Source organism: Cebidichthys violaceus, unplaced genomic scaffold (assembly GCF_023349555.1).
Source record: "Cebidichthys violaceus isolate CVI_PGR_0920_01 unplaced genomic scaffold, fCebVio1.0.p SCAF_5, whole genome shotgun sequence".
In the NCBI taxonomy this organism is placed as follows: Eukaryota; Metazoa; Chordata; class Actinopteri; order Perciformes; family Stichaeidae; genus Cebidichthys; species Cebidichthys violaceus.
The window spans coordinates 8,555,916-8,565,981 of NW_027176705.1; the positions used below are offsets into that span (position 1 = coordinate 8,555,916).

A 10,066-nucleotide genomic window follows, 5' to 3' on the forward strand; every position below is an offset into this window, starting at 1 on the left:
ATGCAAAATGGAGCAGATAATAAAAGTAGCACTATGATGATCTGAACACAGGCCGGACATTTCTACAGAGACCTAACAGCCACAAACTAATGATCAGGATCAGTGTTAGAAGATTGAATAGAAAAATCAACAAAATATAATCAGGTCATCCTTGAGTCAAAGTAGACATTTGTGCCACATTTAAAAAATTCCCTCCAGGTGTACCTGAGGAATCGCCTTTAAGAGAATGAGAAGGACGTACGTACAACATGAAAACTTACCGCCACATCTGTCACTAGTGCAGAGACATTAAACTGCTTAACTACAGCAGTCTTTTGTCCTAGTTAACACATACTGCTATCATTAGATAACTGAATACACGCACATGGACACCTCTGGGGTCCTTCCTCTGGCACCTGAGCCTCCTTATACTGGCCTCACAGTACAGTGAGCTTTTGTAGTAGTGCACTGGAGCGCACAGAGGCCACGGCTGCAGCAGCAGCAACATCTGGATTGTGAAACGCTTGCCACTCTCTCTACCCCATCCCTCCTTTCACAGCTGGGACTCGCCAAGCTAGAGGGGAACTGTGACAGTCAGAAAGCAAAGGCGATAAATGATGACAAAACTCTATGTTGTCAGGGTCGCTCTGGAGCAAATGGCCTGGGGGGAGATATATGTGAGAGTGGCAGTGGGAGCAGAAGAAGAGGAAGGAAAAAAAAACGTGCCAAGCTATCATGAGACAAGAAATGACTTTGACTACATCAAGACATGTAAAATTAAAAGCTTTTATTGAGTTTAACTGTTAACTTTGAGCTAAATAATCCAACTTTATAGCAATAATGAAATGCTGGCAACCCGCATGGTGTTTCATAGCAGATTACATTGCTTTAGCGTCTTAGACATGAGCTGGAAAGTTTGTTCGCAAAGTAATCTAGGCCACAGGCAGTAGTGTTTGTTGGACAGCTCTGTGAGAACAGTGGGAGGAGGGAGGAGGGAGGGCACACTGCAGCCAGACACACAGAGCAGGATTATTGGAGCCTGGAAAGAGAGACTTTTGGTGGCTGTGTCACCATGATTTACATTTGTGACTTTAGCTGTAATGCAGTTTCTGTTTCTGGGAAATGATCTTGTAGATTGGCTTGTTTTATAATTCTGCTCAATCCTAGAACTCAAAATCTATATAGTGTTGTGCTGGGAAAGGAATTTAAACACAATTAGATGCTGCCTTCCAATGAAAATAAAGGCAAAACCATTTTAATCACTATATATGTTATATATATGCTATATATGGAGCTTCACATTAGTTCACATGAATGTTTTTAGCCCTGCTAGCGTCATAGCTCTGGGGATGGCAATGTCTGGCCCAATTTGGTCCAGACTTAAATAGCTCAGCAAATTTTTAATGGATTGCAACGAAATGGTGTAGAGACATTCGTGATGCCCAGAGAATGAACTGAAATTACTCATAACTTGACTTTTCCTCTACTTCGTCCATGAGGTTGTAGTTTGTGTTTTTTATTGAAATGTTTCGAGAACTATTGGATGGATTGCCATACAACTTTGTACACAGATTCATGTTACCCTCAGGAAGACTGGTAATAACTTTGGTGATCCGCTGACTTTTCATCTAGCGCCACCATTGGGTCAAAATTGTATTAATATTAATGACTACCCATCAGCCTCAGCTGTACTTGCTGTATTGTGCTAATTAGCAAACGTTCGCATGGTAACATGTTAGCCTATGATGGGAATCATGGTGAACATTATACCTGCTCAACATCAGCATGTAAGCATTGTCATTGTGAGCATGTTAGCATGGTATGCTGATGTCAGCATTTAGCTCAAAGCACCGCTGTGCCAAAGTACCATAGGTTGGATATCATGTCATATTTTCAAAACAAACAAAAAAAAAATCAAAATCTAATATAAAAGGTTTTGCAAGCTTGAAGAAGAGTTTTGAAGGCTTGAATAATGTTTTCATAGGCTGAAAAAAAAAAATCTATATTATTGCCAAGCAGCAACGCTGGTATTGTTTTCCCCTTGTCAGTCTGTGTGTGTGTGTGTGTGTGTGTGTGTGTGTGTGTGTGTGTGTGTGTGTGTGTGTGTGTGTGTGTGTGTGTGTGTGTGTGTGTGGACACATTTTTGTGAACGCAGTAGCATTGCAACCGTTCAAGCTTACAGGTGTCCACAAGCTTACTAGTGGACATCAAAATGAAGGTCGACTTTGAAGATGGTTGTGGTTTGAGAAAGGGCTGGAAGTAGGGGGATAGGATGTGGGGAAGGGGCCAATGGCCTCCCAATTTACACCCCTGTCCGGATTTAGCATCGCGGCTGGTGTTATCCCAATGCAAGATGGTCTCTAGTTTTGTATTTGAGGTTTCCTTTTTACAGTGTTTCTCAAACAACTTTTCAGAGTTTCAAAACCTTCAAAACTTAGTTTCAATCTTGCAAAAATCTTTTTTTTAAATTAGATTTCAAGCTTTCAAACACTGACATTATATTCACCCCCGTAAAGTACAGACACAAAGAGCCACTAACATGGCTGGGGACTTTTAGTCTTGTTCTTTAATGTGTGTACAGGCTAGACAAGTTCTCTGGTTTAGTCTGACTGAATGTGTGCATAACCCTGAAAGGGATACAGAGAGACAACTTTAAGTCTAGGTCATCTCAGGCTATATCGGAGCTGCTACCTCAGGTGTGTTCACTTTGTGGTTAGTCATTACAAGTATATGTGTGTGTGTGTCTGTGTGTTGTATGACTAACCTCATTAATACATGGCCGCATGCTGTTGAATAACTACATGGTGGAATGGGCAAATAATGTTTGGGGGTTTAATGTTTAAGGGAGTGGAGAAGGGAGCGCAGGCAGAGATTAACTGTTTTGAAGGACATGCTGGGGACATAATGTCCCATACTTCAATACTTATAACTCTACATGCTACTGTATGCTATGATGGAACCAGCACAGGGACACAAAATAGAGCTGCTAGGAATGAAAAAAATATTCATATTCATAGTGAAGATGACAATATATGTCCCAGTTATGCAGTACAATAATGATATTTGCTGATTTGGCGGGGGACAAACAAGTTGGCATCAACATTATTACATCTGTTAATAATAATTTCCTATTGTTCTTTGTAAGTCAAACCTATTTTGCATTCTGGTGTCCTCGAGTGGATGTTCTGTTAAGTATTTCAATATTATTCATTATGTTTACCCTAGTTGCTTAAATGGGAGTATCTCTCATCTCAATATAACATTGTAAGCAAAAAGCGTTGTAAGCCTTTCACAGCAATTTAATTTTTTTTTTTTTTACATCTGTGAAAGTGGAACATAAAAATATGTTATCAGGAACCCAATAATATATTGACGTTTTTGCAGTAACAGTGTCTCTTTTACATTTTTCTCTTAATGTGATAATGTGATGTTTTCTAAGGGCCTTGCTTTTTTTTTCACATCCCTTGGTGTATGAAAGATGACACTGCATATGGACATCCAGTGGACATATATAGGAGAAAATGCATCGTCAGAGTCAGTGGGGTAAGAGCTCTTTAGAGATCTTTCTGTGGTTTGTGGTCATTAGAAGAGATAAAGGCCTACTGAGCTGCAGCCAGGGTTGCAGTTCAAGGAGATAATTGGAGGTAAGAGTAATGAAAGACAATAGATTTAAAACTATTAAGCTATGAAATAAAAGTGAATAAGATTCAAAACTATTATAACCTTAAGTCCACACAGTGTTGTCTCTCCCACTGCCCTCCATAGTCTTTGCCAGCTATCTAAGCACACAGTTAATGTTAGTGTAGCAGCACGGCATTGTATTGAACTGTTAGCAATAAACAGTAATCAGCTCCAGTCATATGTGTGCACTACATCAACAGAAAGATTAAAACATTGAGGGATGGAGACAGCACCTCTGGCTAAAATCAATAGCAGCTTACATACACAGTTGGTATGAAGCTAACAACAAATAATGCGGCATTGATTGCAAAGCTGAGGTGCAGCCATTGAGTTACCGATAAAAGGTTGCAGCAAATAATAGAACGCATGATTATCTCAGTGTGTGGGGGCAGGGGTTTGTGTTTGTGTGTATGGGGGTTATATACTCACCCATAAATAGTGTTGCTGGCCCTCTTACTCGCTGCCCTGGAGCGGCTGGACTTCAACTCTCCACTCATGCTCATGTCTGCATGGAAGAGCAACCAATTAACCTTGTACTGATACAGTAAAGAGCATCAAAATAACACAACACAGCAGGGGTGCAAAGCAAAAGGAAGAATATTCAGATGAATATCTAACCTGCAAACCCTCTACGTTGTCTGGTCATGTTTATCCTACAGCCTAGTTTGCTCATTATTTGAGCAAGATTAACCTAAACTGTTGCTTTTGCTGTCATCATTTGACATGATAATGACTAAAGGGCTGGCTAAGACCGACAGGCTGTTTTTCAAATACATCTATCAACCATCACTCTCCGTTGATTGCTTCTGCCACGCTGAGCCAGCTGTTCACCTCCATGTTTGTCTCCCGTCTGCAAGTGTACATCAGAAATCAGGTGCAACTTTAGCATTCCGTCTCAAAAGCCAAACCCCATCTCTCTGTCTTCGTACATCTCTCCTGCAAACAGCTCTGCAGACATGTTTCAATGGGCCAATTAACTACGAGCCATCTTGATTACAGGATACGCCAACAGCTCACTGCTCGTGTTGGTCGGGGCTCACCAGTGATTTTCCAAAGGTGAGTGTAAAAGAGAGAAAAAAAAGTGAAGGAGTAAAAAGAGGAGGAGAGGAGAAGCGGCTGGTCTGACATGGACAGATGGGTGGTGAATGGAGTGTGACTGGGCCAGCTGCATATACACTCACACAGTGAGACTGTCAAATGGCTGGAAGCTAAAATTCATAAAGTATGGGTTTGAATGTGTAAAAAGAAATTTAGACACAAGTATTTGCCTTTATCTCGCACAGCAGAGATCATTTCCTGACCATTTTTGTCAAACAGTGACCTGCTTCTCTGAAGCCAACTCTGGTGGTGAGGAACTGGCCCCCACTGCTGGCACCTTAACTATGACTTGCCTGAACCGAGCATGCATGCACACTACTACTGTGACTGTGTTGTTGATATGAGGAATACAGACACAAATTAAATATAAAGACATGTTTTAAATTTGGGTGAATAATTCTGGCATATTAAAAGATATGTGAAAAAATTTGACAACTATGTTTTTTGAATATAATGCTCAAACAAGCAGGGCCATTAATTGTTAATTTCATCATTATTACAGAAAGTATGAAATATGCAGCGTCTAAGACCAGAAAAGGATTTACTCTAAGTAATATGATATTATTACAAATATTACTGGAAATTCCATCATGTTACTCACTTCTACTTGCCATACTCTTTATGTGCTAGTGTAATATTTTCATGTGACTACATCTTCCTCCACTACGACAAAAGTGAAGAATAATTAAACAAATCTTTAGAGCTGTACTGGACAGTTCCTCATCCACACAGATTGGGGCTGAAGTGAGTGTATGGCAGAAGGAAACTAAGTTTAAAGTTTTATAATGTGTTAATGAGCAACATGACGACCGTGTGATTGACTGCATGAAGAAGCAATCACACAGGAAGAGGGGAGGATGCTGCTGAGGACAGTTGTCTCGCTCTATGGGAGCAAAACCTCGGGAGGTAATCAGACTGTTATTTGGTAAACAAAGTCCTATGTGCTACAATTAGCTTGTCCAGTGCAGACACACACACACACACACACACACACACACACACACACACACACACACACACACAGCTAAACAAATATACATATATATTTTTGTTAAATACTGTATATTGATTACAGCTCTTACATTATAAATTGCTATTTTTTGTGGATTTGAACTGGATTTTCTGTTTTGAGGTTTGTGTTCAACTTAATTTGCACAGATAGAAGTTTATGGATGTTTTAAGTTAGAATGATGGCACAATGATGACTATAATGCACACCCTAGTAATGATGTCCTTTCCCTGCCATTTTTTGTTGTGTTTCTGTTAGCAAACACATGGATTAAAATGGCACAACTTTTATGTGGAGAGCTGAGTTCCTGATATTTGAAAGATTATTTTGTTATTCCAGTGACATGTTTTCCCAACACTGTTGTTGGGATGCATCACAGACAATTATTGTACATTACGTATCTCAAATTTGCCTGTATGGTATTAGTATCATTATCATGGGCAGCGTGTCATAATAACACTGTGTAGGGAGCCAATATTCACACTACAGATCAGGAACAAGACCAAGAGACTCCAGTAGATGTAGATCATACAGAAATCAAACAGTAGTATAATAGACAACATTTTTGTAAAATATTAGAAAAGGGCACCAGAGGACACATCAAGGTTGAACATGATCAGTCATGATGAGTTAGAAAGCCTCTGCCTCGGTCTACAGTCTGTCACTTTGTGGGTTTCAATGGATGTAAGAATGAGTGCCAGACTTCATACAGAGCCAAAGAGATAGACGGCTTAATGACACTACCTGGAAACAAAATAACACCATAACAACATGTACACGTTTTTCTTATTCTAAATTATTCTGCATCTCTAGAGGAGGCTTTTGAAGACCCTGGTCAGTCAGTCAGCATCCACCCTGCTGAAGTGTCCTTGAATTCTCTACGAGCTCCAGGAAAGCTGCTCTGTCTAAAGCTGTGCTTTCACCTCCCTGCACTTACTGAAAAGACAACTCCCCTATCAGGGCCAACTATTAATTATCTTTTTAATCACTACCTATTAGGCTTCAAGTGATTTATGTATGCAACCTTAACACTCAAGAACGAGACATCAAGACAGTCAAGGACTCTGCTGAAACACATGAATAGGGGGAGTTCGTGCACAGCATGCATTTTATGTCCACAGACCATTTTGGCACGCAGCCTCATCTTCTGTGCAAACACAAGCGCGCGCACACACACACACACACACACACACACACACACACACACACACACACACACACACACACACACACACACACACACACACACACACACACACACACACTACCGCTTCACCCAGAATTTCATTCTTGCCAGTGATAAATCCGGCACCATAAATTGCCTTGAAACCTGACACTCACACAAGCACACATACCGAGAAAATTGTTAACATAGTAATGCGCTTAGGAAGATGCAATTTACTACTGTACGTTCTATTAATCTGTGCACTTTGAAGTCACTGATGTGTGGAAGATGGGATAATATCACAATCAGATAAAAGTTACGCAAAATTTTCTGTCTTCTATCAGAATTTGTTTTCTTCCTGATTCTTCAGTTTTTCATGCAATGGGTTGAACTGCATTCTTAAATTGTTTATATATTTTTCAGTTAATCTCTAAATCACACAAATGATTTTAGAGCAGAATACAAATACTCAAGCCGATGACTGATACAAACATTTTCAGTGGTATTTCAGTCTAAGAAAAAAACAATGTTTTGTACATCTGTCTTTTCTCAAACTGCACCCAACAAGACAAAGATAACAAAGCCATTATGACTGAACGCCTTTGCAACAATCATCTAAACTAGGGCAACTAGGACTGCAGAATTGATTTCACATAACTGGCTTTGGCAGATTCAAGAAATTATTTCATACCTTGGTGAAAAATAAGGCTGCACTAAGATATTTTTTTCTGTTCTTTTCTTTTTTTGTATTGTATACGTCTCTTTATTACTGCCAGAACTTTCAATCTAATTGGTAAAGACGTTGCTCAAACCTATAACTTTTTGATAATCTTAGCTCAGAACAAAGTTGTCAAGATAAAACACTATTTGTAATAAAGCAGAGAGCGACATAAGAACAAAATCATTTCTCCACCTGAGTTTGTTCCATTCTTCAAATATGACAAAGCTTGTTCCACTTTTATTTTGCCCTAAACTTCCAATTAAATAGATACTCTCTATATGCTCTGTTGTCACACTTTCTATTTGCAACCTGCTATACATTTAGCTGATGTTTAAATCATTTTATAGATCAGAAAAGAGGCTATCTTACTACATATGAAGAGAAGGTAGTTTGTCAAATATGGAAGTAAAAGTGCAGCGCGCATGCTTCTTGCTGTCATGCTGCATCCTCTCCATGTCATGCACTGCAAATGACCTCAGGTCAGACTTGGAGCCAAGCGGCATGAAGTTTTAGTTTTGGCTCTCAGGGCTAAATGCAGAGTAATTTCAGGTGTAACTGTCAACATAAAACTTGGAACACAACGGACAGATAGATAAAGCAAAGCAGATAGAAAATATATGAAAGGTTGATATGAATAGATGGCATGTTGAGACCAGAGGTGTTGGTGTGAGCCAGAAAAGTGTCTCTATCAACAGCAGCAAAAAAGGAGGTGAATGAACAGTGACTGTACATGATCTGAGTGACAGACCCTGAAAAGATCCCACATTACGGCAAACCACAGAGAGACAGCCTCGGATGAGTTCCATTTTCACTGTAGAGTCTTACAGCTTGTATTATATGTATATACACTTCACTAAAGACTTAACAGAAATGCAGCTTTGTGAGAAAAGTGCTGTTTCTGAACTAGTGTGGAAGTTGTGAGGAGATTTTGCAGCTCAGATGAGTTTACAAAAGAGATGCACTATTCATATTTAACAGCTGGGAAAAAAAGGCATGCTTTAGTCCATCACCAGACATAATTAAGCCTTCCTAGGTTTCTGTTTCACAAGCCTTCATACCCAGAGAGCAAGTGCTGACCTTGCCAATGTGAGAGACAGGTTGATTTGAACGTATACACCTACACAGTTTTAATGAAGTTGTCAGAAACACCTCTTCATGCATCACAATGTTTACATCATGACCTAAAAACATTCCACAGATCCTTTTCAAAACCAACCATCTGATTGGGTCAATGTGTGGGTACGGACAATGAAAGACAAAACAGCTCTGGGACAAAAGTGAAAATGAAACTGGGATTCAATCCATCAAACAGAGAGGCTTGTTGTGGGGGGAGGCAGAAGATGGGAGGGTAGGGCAAACAATGAGAGGCACAGTGTAAAACATTGTCTTTCAGACACAGTGCTGCATGCAAACATCCACTAATACATGCATAACACACACACACACACACACACACACACACACACACACACACACACACACACACACACAGATAAACACTCGTATACTCACATCTTGGGCTGAACAGGGTCATATCAGGGATCTCAAAACAACCAGGAAACTGAGAGACTCTAGAGCTAGCCAAGGATTTCTTTGCTTCTCTCTTGCAACTCTCTTTTTGCGTCCTCACTCTTGCTGTGTGTGTATACGCTCAGGCTGCCGTTTGGCTAACTGCTGTGATATTACTGAGTATGTGACAAACCAGCTAGAGAAGCACCAATAGGATGTACCAAATGTTTTCCGATGGCAGGGGTGCATAGGTGGCACTGGGCTGTTCCATTAGCGGGAGAACTGGCAGGAGGATTGGATGAGTGTGCAGCTGGTTTCCCCTCAGCAACAGGAGCTTGGCTGGAGCTCAGGGCTTACAAATTGCAGCCAGGCGAAGAGGAAGCTGCCGGAGTGTGTGTGTGTGTGTGTGTGTGTGTGTGTGTGTGTGTGTGCGTGTGTGCGCGTGCGCGTGCGTGCGTGCGTGTCTTAAAACACGTGTCAAAGAGCAGGGACCTGAAGACACAGATGTTCACCTCACAGACGTTGACAATGTACAGACAGTCTATTAATTCACAAAATGAAACATGCACATGCACGAGGTGGATTCGGGGGGGGGGGAGAAAGAGACTTGCTATGTTATAAGAAGATCATGTATGTATTAATTAATGATTATTCAAAAGAGGCAGTCATGGGTTAATATAGGCTTCACACTGGATATGCACCCACATGTCCTGTGTGATTATTTGAAACCGAACATAAAGGGATTAACAACGAGAGCAACAATTGCTGTTTGACTACACTATATTTGCAATTTTTAAGTTGATGCTCAGACAAGTAGTGACGTTATCGCCACACTAAACTTCAACTATATTGAATAGGTGAGCTATGTAAACAAACTGAGGCTTTTAATAAATCTCCAGCAGCA

The 10,066-nt window shown here is 40.3% G+C and overlaps 1 protein-coding gene across 1 annotated transcript in view; it reads right to left on the reverse strand.

Annotated features, from left to right (window-relative positions):
- Positions 1-9,428, reverse strand: part of LOC137887872 (heterogeneous nuclear ribonucleoprotein C-like) — a 36,542-nt gene extending 27,114 nt beyond the window's left edge. The window contains exons 1-2 of the mRNA XM_068731114.1: positions 9,166-9,428; positions 4,090-4,165 (exon numbers count right to left, since the gene is read on the reverse strand). Coding sequence (XP_068587215.1) covers positions 4,090-4,165; positions 9,166-9,187 — 98 coding nt within the window. The 5' untranslated portion in view covers positions 9,188-9,428. The remainder of the gene's footprint in view (positions 1-4,089; positions 4,166-9,165) is intronic.
- Positions 9,429-10,066: the final 638 nt, after the last annotated feature.